The sequence below is a fragment of the Zalophus californianus genome, chromosome X (genome assembly GCF_009762305.2).
Source record: "Zalophus californianus isolate mZalCal1 chromosome X, mZalCal1.pri.v2, whole genome shotgun sequence".
Classification (NCBI taxonomy): Eukaryota; Metazoa; Chordata; class Mammalia; order Carnivora; family Otariidae; genus Zalophus; species Zalophus californianus.
In genome coordinates this window covers 101,368,200-101,386,292 of record NC_045612.1, presented here as the reverse complement: position 1 = coordinate 101,386,292, position 18,093 = coordinate 101,368,200, and the positions used below count along the sequence as shown (strand labels likewise).

At 37.5% G+C, this 18,093-nt stretch overlaps 1 protein-coding gene across 2 annotated transcripts in view; it reads right to left on the bottom strand.

Moving 5' to 3' along the window:
* Nucleotides 1–18,093, bottom strand: part of DMD (dystrophin) — a 2,214,577-nt gene that overhangs the window by 1,427,909 nt on the left and 768,575 nt on the right. For both annotated transcript variants that reach the window (XM_027607979.2, XM_027607980.2), the window contains exon 17: nt 13,939–14,114. In XM_027607979.2, the coding sequence (XP_027463780.1) occupies nt 13,939–14,114 (176 nt within the window). The remainder of the gene's footprint in view (nt 1–13,938; nt 14,115–18,093) is intronic.

Here is an 18,093-nt window from a genome sequence, read left to right as displayed (position 1 = left end):
CTTCAGTTCGGGGAGACACGCTTAATCCAAGTAATAAGGCAGCATTTTCTGGACTCCGCAACCCAGTAGTTTTTCCCCAGTTCATTAATTATACCTCATTTTTGAACATTTATCAATAGGCAGACACTCATGCTCTATAAATCTGCCTATAATTATATTCCTGTATATCTAGATGTTAATTTTACATTCAATCACATTCAAAGGAAAAAAGGAAAAACAGCATTTTAAGCATCTTGTTCATGTCACATGCTTTCATAAAGAAAAAATTTCATATCCCATAATAGTTTTTCTCATTTTTTATTTTATAGATAGACCATGAACACAGAGATTTAGAAACTGAGAAACCTCCTTTATTTTCAACACACTATGAAGCATGGAGTTAAGATTCAAAACTAGGTCCTTCTAAATCTAGAGATTTCTACTTCTTTTCCTTTGTTCCAAATGTAAAGAAAACCTGTATTTTTATGTGTGAAGGAAAAGTCAACACAAATTTCCTTTTTGTTGCTATTTAGTAAAAGCTGGTAGTTACTACCGTGCTATTTTAAAATTTGATTGGAGTCTCTAACATTAGGACAGTAATTCTAAACATTTTCTTTAACCTTAACTATGATCCTTAGCTGCGTAACTGATACCCCCATGGCATTTTTAAATAGTTGCCATTCCTAGTTTATTTTTACTTTGGAAAAATCCCCAAATTTCCAATCTGTTGATGTGTTTTCTGACATTAGAAATGATATTAAGCACAGATGACAAAGGTTGATATTTACAACACATAATGGGGTTAAGACAATGGTTAACTCTTAAAGTCTTGCACTTGGAAAAAGGGTTCAATTATTAGGACCCCCATTTATGCCTTGATGCTAAGCAGACACCTAACTTTGAAAGAACGTTCCTTTTCCTGAAAAAGCTCTCTGTATTTATTTATTGTTTGTTTTTGTTTGTTTGTTTTTATTAACATATAACATATTATTTGTTTCAAGGGTACAGGTCTGTGATTCATCAGTCTTACACAATTCACAGCGCTCACCATAGCACATACCCTCCCCAATGTCTATCACCCAGCCACCCCATCCCTCCCACCCCCCACCACTCCAGCAACCCTCAGTTTGTTTCCTGAGATTAAGAGTCTCTATGGTTTGTCTTTCTCTCTGGTTTAAGCTCTCTGTATTTAAAGACAGTTAAAGGCTCCAATGGGACACTAGAGTCTATGAGACTTCAGAATGTAGAACTATCATAATCTAGGATAAGTGCAGAGTTTTCATACACAGACCTCAACAAATTTTTAAACAGTCTCAGTAAAGCTTTTAATTTCAGCTAAATAATTTGACAAAATCACCTTTAACTTCTCATTAAGAGATAGCATGATAGAGCTTGAGAATGCGGCATCTTGGGCTAGATGCCTGGGTTCAAATCCTGACCGAACTGCTCCCTATAAACTTTGCAAGCAGGAGCAAGTCAACTGACCTTTCTGTGCCTCATTTTCCCCATTGGCTAAAAGGAGGCAATAATAATAATAGAAAAATACTTTATGCCATTTAATGTTTACATATGTTAATACATGCAAAAAATATGTAGAAGAGCACCTGACATGTGGCGGAAGCCGTATTTGTGTTAGCCACTATGATCACTGCCTTCCGTGACTTTTTCTTATTGGGTTTAAGCCAGCCCTATGCTACTTTTCACATTATCTTGTTTTGTTAAGAACTGGCAAATTATAAGCTATTACTGTAATCACAAGAATAAAAACTGTATCCATATCTTGGCTGTTGTGAATAACGCCACAATAAGCATAGGGGTGCAGCTATCTTTTCTAATTAATGTTTTTGTCTTCTTTGAGTAAACACCAGGTAGTGGAATTATTGAATCATAGGGTAGTTGTATTTTTAATTTTCTGAGGATCCTCCATACTGTTTTCCACAACGGCTATACCAGTTTACATTCCCACCAACAGTGCACGCGGGTTCCTTTTTTTTACCACATTCTTGTAAACACTTGTTATTTCTTGTCTTTTTTATTTTAGTCATTCCGACAAGTATTAGGTGCTATCTCACTGTGCTTTTGATTTGTATTTCCCTGATGATTAGTACCCACTGACAGACAAATAGATGAGGAAGATGGGGTATATAGACACAATGGAATATTACACAGCTATAAAAAGGATGAGATCATGTCATGTGCGGCCACATGGATGGATTCAGAGGGTATTATGCTAAGTGAAATAAGTCAGATTGAGAAAGCCAAATACCATATGATTTCACTCATATGTGGAAACTAAAAGCAAAACAAATGAATAAACAAACATAAGGAATATAGTCAATGATATTGTAATAGCATAGTCAGTGACAGATGGTAGCTATAACTGTGGTGAGCAGAGCATAACATATAGAGAAGTTGAATCACTATGTTGTACACCTGAAACTAATAGAACATTGTGTGTCAACTATACTCAAATAAAAAAAAAATTAAACTGCAAAGAAAACCATAACAAAGGCAATAAAACAAATAAATAAAAATCATCAACAGCCAAATAATCTCATCTATCGCATCCTTTATTGCAGGAAAAGGCAAACTATGGCCCATGAGACAAATTCGGCCCACCATCTCATTTTGTAAATAAAGTTTTATTGGAACATAGCCATACTCATTCATTTACATATTGTTTATGGCTGCTTTCTCACTATAGCAGCAGAGTACTTGCAAAAGAAACTACATGGTGCTCAATGTCTAAAATAGTTTCTGCCTGCTGCTTTATACAGCAAAGCTCTCCCTGCTCTATAGAGTAGAGTTGAGATGGTCTATCTCTCCCAACACCCAGGGAGGGTCAAAATGGTATGGTTCATAGCAGCAATATTGCTTTGCTCTCTCTCAAACACATGCCTTGGCTCGCCGTGACCAGAATTAAAGTCTACATTCCTCAGTCTGGTAAAGAGTACCTTTTTTTACAGTGAACTCAACCTACGTTTTCAACCTCATCCCTTACTTCGCTCTTTCCAATACCTCATACTTCTGCTTTGGGCAAACAGAAACACAACCCTGTGTAAGTGCCATGTGTATACAGGCTTGTAGGACAGCCTGTATTTGAATTATCCTTTCCCCTCACCGTGAGTCCACATGCCCCTATCCTTTAAATGTCTACACAGATGCTAATGTCTCTGAGCTTTCCATGTTCAACTCCAAGCAGGAATTAACCTTTCTTCCTTACGACTTTTCTACCATCGTATTGGTACTTCTTCATGACATAGCTTATGCTACAGTGCAATTTTCGTGAAGGAAGGACTAAGTATAGTTCACAGATATAGCAACTGGAGTGCCAGATAAATCATAGCAATTGATTAGACATTGGTTGAAGGAATATGGAAATTAGCAAGAAAACTAACTTTGCTGTCTCTATGTTCTTGAAATATGGTGGACTCATACTGACTACAGGAGTGTTCAAAGTACCCCTCCACACATTGGATGGTGCCTTGGACCCTGTGGGAGGCAATTTAAACTTTAAATACTCTCAGTGTGAAAGCTCACTGAGTTTAAAGGACTTCAACACGCTTTTATGTTGTGGGTCTTTAAAGTTTAAATAACTTCCAGTCAAGGTTCAGAGACGATATAGTGCAATGCAGAAAGCCATTTAAATCTGGCGTGTACTTACTGCCCCACTGCCACTTCCCTAGGATCATGAGTTGTTTCAATCCAATGATTTCTTTTAGTGAGCATCTCTATGAACTTTAGTTAAAACACAAAGCAGAACTCACTGCTCTACACAAAGCTAGGGTCTTAGTTAGCTCAGGCCAACATAACAAAATAATCGACACTGAGTGGCTTAAACAACAGAAATATATTTTCTCAGAGTTCTGGAAGCCAAAAGTTCAAGATCAAAGTGCCAGCATGGTCACTTTCTGGTGAGAGATCTCTTCCTGGTTTGTAGATAGTCATCTTGTCACAGTGTAGCAGGGAAAAACAGAGAAAGCTCTCCAGGGTCACTTCTTAGAAGGGTACTCATCTCATCATGAGGGCCCCACCCTCATCACTTCATCTAAACTTGATTATCTCACCCCATTTCCAAATGCCGTCAAATTGGAGTTAGGGCTTCCATACATGAAATGTTGGGGGGACACAATTCAGTCCATAGGAGCTAGGTGAAATTTTACCTGTATGTGGTAGCATAATATATATTGATTTATAGAGTTACAAGTTTCTGACCAGGGAAGACATAAGAATATTCTCAGAAGATGTCAGAACAAGAATATTTTCCATTGTAACACAAATGTAGTAACGGGAGGATAACTGTTCTAAATTAGTAATTGGGAATTCAGCCTTCTCCTGGGAAAAGGGTGTACATTTTTACCTAAACAATCAACAAGAGAGGCATGCATAATAAAATTTCCACAGTGTGAGGGCACACAGGGAAAATCATATAAATTCCATTTCAGAGATGAAGAAATAGATACTGAGTGAGGTTCAGTGACTTTCTTTAGTCACAAAGCATGTGAGTGGAAGATCCAAGGCCAGAACCAACCTGGGCAGTCAGAGGTCCATATGCTCTCAGATCCACTCACCACATTTCTCTTGTCCTCTCTGTATCTGAGGGACATCTATTTCCCACCGTTGCTTGGTCTCTGGCTTCCGGTTAGGTTTGTCCAGTTGGAGGTACTGGCAGAATATTGAGGTGGGAAGGAAGATGCCAAGAAATTTTTCCTCTGCACTCTACTTTTGGTAGCATTTCTAAAGCAGCTACATCTCCACTGTGGCTTAGCTTCATCTAGATAGCCCCTCCCTCCATGGGTCCAAACTTCTGCCCAGCAGTCCTGACTACTGGAAGGCTCCAGCTTTGAGGCTTTGGGAACATCCCCTCCCTGCATTGCTCCTGGAGCTGTGGGGATATTAGAGTTTCCTACCCTGGCTAGTGTTTGGCGTTGCCTCACTATCCCAGGTGCTTCCCAGTCTTCTACCACCTCCTTGACCAATTCCCTGTGTTAGGTTTCCTTTCTTTGAAACACCGAGAATGGTTTCTGTTTTCCTGATAAGACTCTGACAAAATACCCATTCAATATCCCATGAATATTTAGTGAATACCTGTGATGTGCTAACTTCTACATCATACATTGTAGGTCTGAGTTGAAAATAAAGGACTCCTGGGCTCAAGGAGTTTACTGGAGATACAGATGTGAAAAACAAGAATCATTACAGTAATATTCTGCAAGTGTTTTAGCGGAAGTATTGGCAAGGCTGACAAATGCCTGGGAGGCTGGGTTACCAGAGAAACAAGGTAGTTAGCGGGGGGGGGGGGGGGGTCAAGGAATGTGAGAGTAGGCAAAGGGAAAGGGATGAAAAGACAATCTTAGGTAGAGAGAACGGTAAGTGCAAAGAAACAGAAGCTTGAAGAAACATGGAGCATTGGGAGATCAGAGAGTGGTAAATTAAAGCTGAGCAGAGGACAGTGTCACTCACAATGCAGTTTGGGGCCAAACTGTGAACTATTTGTTAGTGGTTTGTGACAAGAAAAGTCACCAGAGTATAAATCCACCAAGTCACTAAGCATACTATTTCATCTGATTTCTTTTTAATTGCAAAACTTTCTGGACAAAGGAAGCAGTGCATTGATTTATATTCTAGCCCAAGCTCCTTATGTCACGGTGCCCTGGTGATGCACAGTTTGCAGACTATTTTGAGGAGCACTGGCATACAAAGGAAATGGGCAGGGCGAAGGGAGTGAAGCTGGAGAGTTAGGTAGCTCAAGATCAGAAAGGAATTTTTGTGCCATGCACTTCAAGAATTATGGGTAGAGGAATGATCTAATTAAAACTGCATTCTCAGATAGCCCTCTGGAGGCTGTGAAGCATATGAATAAGAAGAGTGAAAGTAGAGGCAGAGGAATGAGTTAAGAATTTCAGGCAGAAAATTATCAAAAACTAAAGTAGGATGAAGACCGCCTGGATATAAAAGAAAGAGCAAAGGGAAGAGAATTTAGGCATACTCGAACAGATTTACTGGGGTGGCAGATATCAGGACCACTGCAGATGGCTGCACAGGTTGTTCACTGCACAACTCCAGAAGGTGCTGCTCATAGAAACTATGACGTGAATGGAGCTCTCTGCAGTCCACCTGCAGAACCACATTTGGAAACTTCTGCAAAAAGGCCAGGTGTAAATGCCCAATAAACATTTAGATCACATGCATATGAACATCAGGAGGGTGGTGAAGCTGGAGATATTCATCTGGAAATCATCAGATATTGATGGCCTATAGAGACAAGACTATACACGATACTGCCTTTTGGAGAAAGAACATGCTGTGAGAATCAAATGATAGCAAAAGGTGAATCTTGTGACTATTAAAGAGATAAGGGGAGGAGACTGAGGAGCCATAGTTAGAAAGCGAGGAGGAGAAAAGAAACAGGAGCGAACAATGTCCCAGAAATGAAGGGAGAGGAAAATTTCAAGAAGGGACTAATCATCATCACTGTCGAGCACAGCGCAAAGGTCAAGAAGGACAAGAACTGAAGAGGGAGCTTTGGAGCCAGCAATTACAGAGCCCTCTGGTGACCTTGCTTAGAGCAGCTTCAGGGCTCGATGTAGACGACTACAGCTTTGGAGCTATATTAGAGGTAGTTAGAGGTAGTTCAGATCTTCTCATTAAAAATCATCTTTTCTTGGCACTCAGCTACGCTTCTTCTTTGAGATGAATAAATAATAAATATGACTACCATTTTCGTCACTCTGGGGACAAATGAAACTGCATGTCACAGCTCTGGGACTAGGGCCCTGTCTTTCTCCCTGTTGGCATCCCTCTATGACTTGCATTCTCGAAGAGCATATTTTCTTATAGCTGCTGCAGTGGGACAGCCAGAGCTATGTATACTATCTCATGGGACCAGTTTCCATTATAATGTGTTTCAGTTCATAGCATATATCGGGCATCTACCATATAGAAGAGCCCATACCAGGTAAGGACTAAGATACGGACCCCGGTCCAGGGAAGCTTTAAGTCAAGTGGGTCAAACAGGCCTCTGAATAGATCATTTCAACATAAAGCAACAGCGGTGTCACCAGATGGAATGGAAGCATCACTTAGCCTAACTGGGAGTTGATGGTTGCTATCACTGAGGTCGGTTTGGGGGAAAAGAAGCAAGAGTCCGGTTGTAGCTGAGATGATGCTCCAGTGCACTGATCCACAAAACGTGGGCCCTGAACCAGAAACATCAGCATAACCTGCGAACCTGTTGGGAATTAAGGCTCCCAAGGCACCACTCCAGACCTACTGAAACCAAGTCTGGTAGGGACAAGTAACCTGTCTTTTCACAAGCCCTCCAGATGATTCTTCTGATACACGCTACCATAGGAGAACCACTGTTTTTGTGCAAGGGTCTCAAACTTTATGGCTTACCAGAATGACCTGGGAGCTTATAAAAGATTCCTAGGCCCACCTGCAGAGTTTTGGATTCAGCAAGGTTGGGGTGGGCCCCCCAAATTCGCATTTCTAATATGTTCCCAAGTGAGGCCACTGTGCCGTGCACAGCGCTAAGAATGTCACTGCTCTAAGCAGTCTCTGGTCACTTAGTAGGCCTCTAGATTTCACATCCCTACATTCTCCAAAACATATTTATTGATTTATTCTTGACTTACATGACAAAATGATTTTAAGAATCTAAAATAGGTGGTTATCTTTTGGAATATCTGAAGATGGTATGTCAGGTTTCTATTCTTCACCAAAAAACAGTTTCTAAACTGAAATTTGAGTCTATGACCAAGGTCATTTGACTCTAATACATCAAAAGAAGCAGGCCATTGCAACTGTAACACTGGAATAGAAATGAGGAGACTCAGCACCAGTCCTTGTTTTGCAACTGAAAGCAAGTTATTTAACCTTTCCAGATTTCAATTAACCTGTAACTGTAGACAAGTCTACAGTCTCATCTCCTTAGGTAAAAGACGCAAAGTTTCATTTTTCTGGGCCGTGCCAAGGGGCAAAAATGTTATTGCTGAGACCAATACCCTGAGTATTTTAGGATCAACTTATCATATAGAAAATAAAAAAAAAAATTAGCATAGACCTATTAATCATCTAAATAGATCCTTGAAATAAAATATTTTAGTTTATGACTTCCAGATTATAATTTGGGAATCAAAGTGAAAATAGATATCTACCACAAAAATATTTTAGGCACTAGTCTTATAAAACTGCAGTCTTTTTTTCCTAGAGTCTTATCTAACACTTATCTAATTTCCCCCCAACTATGTGGCATTAGTTAATATCAGTCAACAGACATAAAAAGAAAGAAAACACAAAAGTGATTAAACTGAAAACTAAAATAATAACACAGGTATGCAGTTGCCTGGGCAATGTATTCTGCCATGTAGTAAGTGTGCAAAAAACAGAGAAAGCAGACTTTACACTCAGTCTGCTTAGCCAAGAGAAGAGAAAGAGACTAAGTGAATTCAGGTATTTCTAAATGTCTCTATACTTCCCTTCAGGTCAAAGATACTCATTCATTAACACTATACTTGGGAAAATTATCTTTACTGAGATGGCATTTACTTTAAAAAAAAGATTCAATTTACCACTGGTTTCACCTGGTTGATACAAAAATGTAAATGAAAGCTGTCGTGAAAGTCTCTTAAAATAACTGCTACATTATTAGGAACTAATCTCCTCAATAAATTCCAATTAACTAGGTAATAGATCTAGTTTTAACATAGTCTGAGTTCCATACTCTAATAATTACCTATATTTAAAATAATATCATTGAACAGCAGGGATAAATTACTTTTAAAAATAATTACCCTGTGACCCAAGATCATCAACACTTTTGTATATCTTAGTGATCTTAGTGTAAGGAGGGCAATTTATGCAGTAAATACAACAAAAGTAGAAACTGTATAATTATTAAGGAATCAACTAAACACATCTTAGATATTTAAAAAACTAGCGTGGTACAAAGCTGAATATTAAATTCCTTAACAGTTTTGAGTAAAAAATGGTATCCTAATGGGTAAAGATAGAATTAATAAAGATTATTAAAATGTTCATTTGCTTCTTATTAAGAACAATTCCATGAAGAACTAGGTAAAATTCTGAAGTGCAAATATTAGAATATAAAATTTTAGTTATCTTAATTGATTGAACTGTATTATTCACTCTTTCAATAAATATTCATTGATTATTATATGTGTGGTACTATATACAGAATCTAGGTAAAATATAAAGAAGGATAATCATAGGACTTCTTTGTTGTAATTGATGATGAGAAAAATTTATGTAGGTGACATTAGGGCATATAGTGAAAGACTGTAATATAAAGGTGCCTGGGTAGCTCAGTCAGTTGAGCAGCTGACTCTTGATTTTGGCTCAGGTCATGATCTCAGAGTCCTGGGATGGAGCTCCATGTCAGGCTCCACACTCAATGGAGGGTCAGCTTGGGGATTCTCACTCTCGCTCTCTCTCTCTGCCCCTTCCCCACCTCGTGCACACGCTCTTTCTAAAATAAATAAATCTTTATTTTTATTTTTTTAAAGATTTTATTTATTTGACAGAGAGAGACACAGCGAGAGAGGGAACACAAACAGGGGGAGTGGGAGAGGGAGAAGCAGGCTCCCAGCGGAGCAGGGAGCCCGATGCGGAGCTCGATCCCAGGACCTGAGCCGAAGGCAGAGGCTTAACGACTGAGCCATCCAGGCGGCCCTCTAATATAAATAAATCTTTAAAAAGATAAAGAATGTAATTTAATTTACTGGCTGAGGTGGAAAGACTCTGGGGAAGCTAGAAATAAAATTGCTGGGACAATAATATTGAGTATCATAAGAAGTTATTTGTGCTTTATTTTGGGGGCAACTGGAGTTATGAGGATCTTAAGTCTGGAGGGTCAGCCTAAAAGCCCAATTTTAGGGGCATGTGGGCAGCCCAGTCAGTTACATGTCTGCCTTCAGCTCAGGTCACGATCTCAGGGTCCTGGAATCCAGCCCCATGTGGGGCTCCCTGCTCAGCTGGGAATCTGCTTCTCCCTCTCCATTTGCCCCTCCTTCCTGGCTCATGCTCACGCACCTTCTCTCTCTCTCAAATAAATAAATAAAATCTTTTTTTTTTTTTAAAAAATGCCACATTTTAGGGGCTCCTGGGTCAGTTAAGTGGCTGCCTTCAGCTCAGGTCATGATCCCAGGGTCCTGGGATCGAGCCCCATGTTGGGCTCCCTGCTCAGCGGAGAGCCTGCTTCTCCCTCCCTCTGCCTGCCTCTCTGCCTACTTGTGCTCTCTATCTCTCTGTCAAATAAATAAAATCTTTAAAAAATAAAAATAAAATGCCACATTTTAGATATATTAATTTGAGATGGATTAATCAGAAAGGGGCCAAGGCTTAGCTCATGGAGGTATATGGCTTAGGTTATGGAGTTTCAGTTAGAATGATCAGTAGGGAAATGACTGAAATGGTCACATGCCCAATGATATACTGCCATAGTAATACATAAGGGGCAAGGTAAGAGAGCAGAGATGGACAGAAATAGAGAAGTCAGGTGGTAAATTCTGTTTTGAAGAGGAAGTTGAGAAGGCAATTTTTTGTTATATTCTTTCACTTTGAGATGATGTTTTTATCAATGGAATCTTTTTTCACCAATGGCACACGATCACCGTTTCCACCCCCGGCACTGCTGCCGCCATCACCACCTGGACTCCCGTCTCCACCACCACCTCGGCCATGTCTATCAACTCCACCACGCCTACCACAAATCCTGCCACGTCCACCATAACCGAACGACAAGAATAACAGCCATTGCATTTCCTGAATTCCTCTTACCTTACAGGCACTATAGCAAATGCTTCCTACTTAAGCCTTACAGTTATTATTTTATAAAGTGAGGATAGTGAATTTGAGGTACAGGTATTAGGCAGTTTGCCTGGGATCATAAGCCAATAGTTAAAACAGGCAGGTTTCAAACTTGAGCATTTCTGATTCCAAAGTCCATGCTTTCTCCAATATTTGCCACTTCTTTAGATGCACAGACAACAAATTATAATAAGTAAAATACCTGTACAATGTATAACTAGGTGTGGTTAAATGGAGGCAACAGCTGTTTGTATTTGATTAAAAACAAAAACAAAAACAAAACTGAAGCACTGACTAGATGCACAAGTAGAATAACATAGTTTTAAAGAAATAAACATGAAATTTAAGGGAAAGAGTCAGATATGAAGCTATAAGTATGATCTGGGAGTCATTCACTTAGAGCCAGACTTGAATCAATGTAAGGAAGCAATTCAAATAAAGAAATGGAAAGAGGCAAAGAACATGAATTTATGAGATACTACCATGATTAGGCAAAAGGTCCTAGACCTTTTGTTAGAAAACAAGTCTGTGGTAGGGATGGAACAAGTAGTGTGTCAGAGAAGCTGAAAAAGGAGATCATTTCTAAAAGATTAGCATTTAATGGATAAAATCTAGGAGTTCTCACATGATCAAGAGATGGACACTAGCTACTGTGAAGCTTACAGTCATATTTGTACGATGCCTCTTGAACCATTACAGCATTTTAACCAGATTCCATCCTCTAGACAATTATCACTTACTGAATTGAATTGTCCTAAATGTTCACTTGTGTGTGTTCTTTGTTCAGTACAAATTTATCGATCTAGGGTCTTATACAAAGCATCCATGTTATTGTACTATCCAAATCTGGACATATTTGAGAGTGCAAGTTGGTGTTATATATAATTATGATGTCACAAAAGGCATAACCTGGGATGGATTCAGGGAAACCAAGATATAAGATCACCTTAGTCATATAACTACTGAAGAAACATTTTAGTACCTCAACTAGGTTCTGTGGTAGGCTACCTCGGTTGAAATCCTGGCTCAGGCACTCTGTGTATAATAGTGATAATAGCCATACTTACCCTGTAGGGTAATTGGGAAGAATAAACACGCTAAGCAAATAAAGCATTTAATCTAGCACTGAGCACATAACAAAACCATGAATAAGTATTAGTTTTTGTTTAAGTAATATATCCTTTATGTTCTCAATTGGTCATCTCATTTCAGGCACTTACAAAAACTGCTGACAACATATGATGCAAACAGAATTTAAGAGACAAAATATTTCACCGTTAGCCACACTTTCCTGAAAACAAAAAATAATCAAAACACATTTTTCTTAACCAAATACATTATCTGAACACAAGCCAAGAATATGCTTGGCAGGAGCCAAGAGAGAGACTGACATGAATCAACCTGCTCTGCTAACCTCTGTATTAGGAAAATCTTGAACATAGATTAGGTGGGTAAGACAACTAGGTTTCCATACTGCTCTCCTTGGAAAAGTGTTGGAGAGCTGTTGGGTTGTTGCAAAGGATACATAAATCCATATCTCCACTAAGCATTGTCTGCAGACACATACTTAACATGATATGAAATTAACATCCATGGTATTGGGTTAATAAAGAGAGATTCATTGAGAGCTTTACGGATTTATTTTTGTCATTATGTTTTCTCTCCATCAATGTTAAAATTTCAACTACTACCATGAGCAGAGTCCTTGAAAGTTGTTGCCCCAAATAGAATGCGAATTCTTAAAGATTCAGAGAACCATTTGACTAGAATCAGGGGCCCTTCTTCTATGAGGGGCCAGATAGTAAATATTTTAAGGCTTTGTGGGCCATACAGTCTCTGTGACAACTACCCAACCCTGCCTTTGCAATGTGAAAGCAACCACAGATGATATATAAATAAATGACTGTGGCTATGTTTTGATAAAACCTTCTTTATGGACACTGTCATCTGAATTTCATATAATTTTCACATGTCAGGAAATATTCTTCTTCTTTTGATTATTTCCACCATTTAAATGTGTAAAAATAATTCTCAGCTTGTGAGCCATACAAAAACTGGCAGCAAGGTGGATTTAGTCTGCTGGCTTTAGTTTGTTAACCACTGGACAAGAGGATTCACTCAGCCACATAGATGCAACCAGGGAGAAAAGCCTAGCAGTTGACTGCATAATTATGAAAGCAGGTTATAAATCATGGATTAAAAGAGAAGTATTGAAAGTCTCAAATAATATACTTGAGTAACTTCTCTAGGTGTGTTTTTTTTTTTTCTTTGCCTAGAACATCTGATGTGCTATTTTTAGGTATGCATTCTTCTTCTCATACTTCTATACACTTGTATACATAAATTCTAATGTCAAGTGTTCCATGCCTTCCTAACATATGCTGCTTAGAAACATAAGGCAGATTTTAATGTTCTTTCTTAATCTTAGAATGATAATTGCCATGAAAAAATTGTACCTTTTTATGACTTTCATATAGTTTTGCATTTATGAAATTTTATTCTCATCATTTTAATATAGCCACTGATGTACATAATACCTAACTTATCTATAATGTCTGGTTGAAAATATCCACAAAAAGATGAGTTAAAAATTCTAACACCTTCAAGATAAGACTTTAAAAATATCAAAGAACAGGAAATCTATTCTGTAATTACTCCTGATTTAGGATGTGCAGACTGAGACATTATGTTCTCAAAAACTAGCAGAATGGATTTCGTCTATTATAGGTGTACTTCTTCTTCACGAAAGTGTACTTTCTATTACTGGGGAAAAAAAGACATTTAATGCAAAGGGAGGCACTGAACAAGTAGGCTCTTTGTAAGAAAAAAAAAAAAAAAGAAACTTTCAGGATAAAATGAGTCCATGGCAGTTCATCACACGTGGTTTCTTCTTTTAATCCAGAAAACAGTATTTCCAGTGAGCATTCAGTTTTGGTTGGGATGGTGATTCCTTGGGCAAATTTTAAAATTTATTTCACAATTGTCTAACTTAACGGACATGTCAGATACCTGAGGCTTCTGGAAATATGTTTAAGTAAAAACACTGTGATCTAAACAGCTATAAATAAGTTTTCCTGCTTAACAATTACTTTTTGCTTGAGGATAAAGCCATGAATAAGAGCCTCTCACCTTTTCCTAATTTCGGAATCCATAACGATCTGCCTCTTCTTTTGGGGAGGTGGTGGTGGCAGTTCCTCTTGGGCATGCTTTACCAGAATTTGTTCCTTCGTGGTCACCATAGTTACCGTTTCCATTACAGTTGTCTGTGTTAGTGATGGCTGAGTGGTGGTGACAGCCTGTGAAATCTGGGAGAAGTATTGAAACAGAGGTCATACACTGTTTGAAAGACTTCAGTAAAGCCTGCTTGAAGTGGTGAAGGAAAATAATGAGAAACTGTTCCTGCTTGTTGGTAAATTGACCTTCAGATCAAAATAGCACCATATTGAGCCCAAATCAAATTGTTTTATCTGACTTAAGTTATGTTGACTTAAATCACAAAGGAAAGTCATCTCAAAACCGGAAGTAAACTTAGTGTCTCTTCAATTCATTGGTCAAGCTATGGAAAATAAAGGTGGGGGAGGCAAAGGAGCAAAACTTAGGCTGTCACTCTGGCAGTTAATTAAACATGCTGTTTTAAGTGTTTACCACGTTAATGTAAATTTTACTAAGGTATCCCGGCACCAATTTCATTGCCTGGACCGACTACAGATGTTTATTAGTGTGTTGAATGCATCTTTGGTTATCATATATAGTAATTAGTTATAGTCCATAAATGTTTAAATAAAATCATTTGAACTTTACAATAAGTGACTTTTTAATCAAATAAGTACAATGTCCTTTAAAATTACAATAAAAGGTTAACATAAAGTGCCTATTAATCCAGTACATTTAACCTGAATGTTATTCAAAAGCTAAAAAGCACACCACCCTTGTTTAACTAATGAGTATGTTAAAATATTTGAGTCTCCAAAGTTAGCATTAAAGATACTTCCTGGTTTAGAATCACGCTAACTTTGTGTTCACACTTTTAAAAATTATCTTTTAAGCACAGATCATCACTCCTTGGAATAATATGGTGTGTGACCCAAATCCTGAGAAGCCATCACCTCAGTAAATGGTCATTACCAGATTAGCTATATAATGGCGAGATACCCTCCCTTCCTTCCTCAACCACCAACTCTCTGTCTCACAGCCCTCCTGTTATTAGAACTGAATAGTTACCTGTTGAGATGTTAATCATTATTACCCTTCCAGTAATCTAAATCATTTGGAAGACCTATTTACAAAGAGACCAAAACAGGCCTGCATTAGATCCACTTATAGTTACTTGATACGCACAGAGCCAGGGATCTGGTTGAGGTCAAGATTACTTTGACTGATTTTCTTGAACTTGCCAAGAAATAACAGAAAGGGTTTGGGATAACCTCCGTGCCTCACACATGACTGAGTCCTTCAATGGGAGGAAATCAGAGAAGCCTCAGGATCTTATTGCAGCTTCCGAAGAGGCAATTGACAGTGGAGTAATGAAATCTTTTGTCATGATGTCTTGTGTAAAAATTGCTTTTGACAAATACATTTTAGAAGTACTACCCTTACACATGTCAAGGCCTTAGAGGCTTCTATTTTGGTAGCCTAAATAGTTTTTTTTAAAAGGACTTTAAGAGGTACTGAGTTTCTGCCTATGTCAAGACAAGTTTTATCTTCTTTAAGATCTCCATATATTCATGATTTAGAATCCATCATTGAGCCTCAAACAATAATTATATAGCCCATTGACAAGTTATACCAAAATGAAGGCAGAAAGTAACACAGCTGTTAAAAAAAATGCTTAAAATATAACTTCAAACCTACCTGTCTTTAACCCAAAATGATCATTACAAGATGAAATTAAGTTTACCCTTAATTTAAAAAAAATGTCATTTTTAAGGAGGATTCCAAGAGCATTTAATTTTTTCAGAGTAATATTTTTTAACCATGAGCAAGTTTTTTTTGCATACAATGATGGCTTGAAGAGAATACATTTCAGGGGGAAATTTTCTAATTTTGTATGTGGAGGCACCAGAATGCAGAAATTCTGAAAATGCAAACATATTGTTTACAGTTGTATCTAATGTTATGAAACATTTGTGCTACTGGATATTTGGCTGTGAAGTTAATTTCTGTAGTATTTTCTCACTGATACTTCTGAAATTGGGTAGATGGGCCCACCGAGAGTAAGGTATGGAGAAATGGCAACATCATATACTACAAAAAGGCATTTAGAAATATAGACAACCTTCTAAGAAAAAGCAATCATTTTTAATAAAATAATAGTAAGACATAAATCTGTCATTGTTCTACACTACAATCATTACTGTCCTGTAATTGAAAATACTCCTTTGTTTCCTTTGGGATGGAATAATGAAAAAAAAAAACAAACAAACAACTGTTCATTGACCCTGTAACCATAGGATATAATTTGTTATATATAACAAACTAATAATTACTTTCAAAACCTACTTCATATAATCAGAATAAAAACCAAATGGTCGTGTACTAAATTTCCCCATGGCTTTTAGTTATTGACTGTAAACACTTAATTATGTGTTAGAATCATTAGAAATACAGACAAGAAGGGATTATGGAGGTCATTTAGTATAGCTTTCCACTTACTGTAGGATTTACTACTCCCAGAAGCAGATAACTCCTTCCGGAATATGGCAGCCAATCTTCCCATTAGCAAAGTTTTTACACCTAGTAAAAGCCTCCCTTATTATGGCTTGGTTCATTTAAAGTTTGTTTTGAATGCTGAACCAACACAGAGTAAAGTAAGTATTGTTTCTATCCGACAGTCTTAAAGATCTGAAGATTGATAATCATGACTCTGATAAATCTTATTTCCAAGTTTTAAAATATCAGGTATTTGCTAGAGTTAGATTTAATCTGATTTTGGTGCTCCAAAACCTAGGTTTCCTGACTTTGGACATCACATTTAATTAAAGCAATCTAAACTTGTATGAGTTACTCAGCAGCTGAATCATGTTTTAATTAAATTCTAGCCTGTATTCTATATGTATCACTACAGAATATTCAGAAATGAATAAAACGGAATCTTGATTTTTAGGGAACTTACAGTATAGTAGTGAAGGTGACAAACACACACATAATTGTGAGGCAAGGTGAGTGCTACGTGAAAAATAGGAGTATGCAAAATGATTACCTGCACTGAACATATAGTAATCAAGGCAGTTTCTTTTTAAATATTACAAAAACAAATTTCCCTCAGCCAGGATCCTCACATTTAAATGTATCTAATGCTGCATATAACACTTATCTTTGTTCACAGGATAAGGTATAATGGAAAAATGTTGGAAAAAACTTAATGTCAGCAGGTACTGGCTTAAATAAATTATAGTACATGCATGTGACAGAGTTATTGTACATGTTTCAAATATTTTCAGTGCCACTGGAAAATGTTTACATTATAGTACTGAATAAACAACACAAATGGTAGTTACGTTTTGGCAGGGAAAGCACAGATAATTTCTACTATGGACTATATATTTCTGTATTCTTTCTATTTTCCAACTTTCTACAACAAAACGTTTTCTGCAAAAGGTTGCGTTTGCAGGCAGTGAAAACTTTCAGAACTTTTCTATTCAAATTGTTGTTTTTAGGTCAGTCGTACCTATGTATCTTTTGAACTAGGGAAGTATGTCATCCAAATACTTTAAAATAACTGAACATTAGGACAGCTGAAAATCTACTAAGAATGACTTAAGGCCACCATTAAGATGTTTAATGGAGCAGGGTCAAAATTAGAATATAACATAGTTTGAGTGATATTCCACAAACTTTGAGGCTACCTAAATAAACCCTCATTCAGTCGTCTTCCCCATTGTTACTTAAAGAAGTATAATTAACATACAGGGTTATATTAGTTTCAGAGGTACAATAGAATGAAGAATTCTATACATCTCTCATTGCTCAGCAATACAAATGTACTCTTAACTCCCTTTACTGATTTCACCCATCCCCCACCTACTTCCATTTTAATTATCAGGATATTGGAAATAACTTTCAAGTGTCCTCATGAAAATAAAATACATTTGTTTTTAAATACTATTCCCTTGATCTGTCAATCATCCAGTAAAAATGGAAAAGAGTTCCTTTAGACTGCTTACAGTGATTAAAACGGACTCTTTGAGTCAGGCTCCACAATTCTCAAACCCCAGGTCCAGAGTTCACATACGGTAGCATTTAGGGTAGGTTCATTTGTCTCTCAGAACTTTGATTTCATTTCTT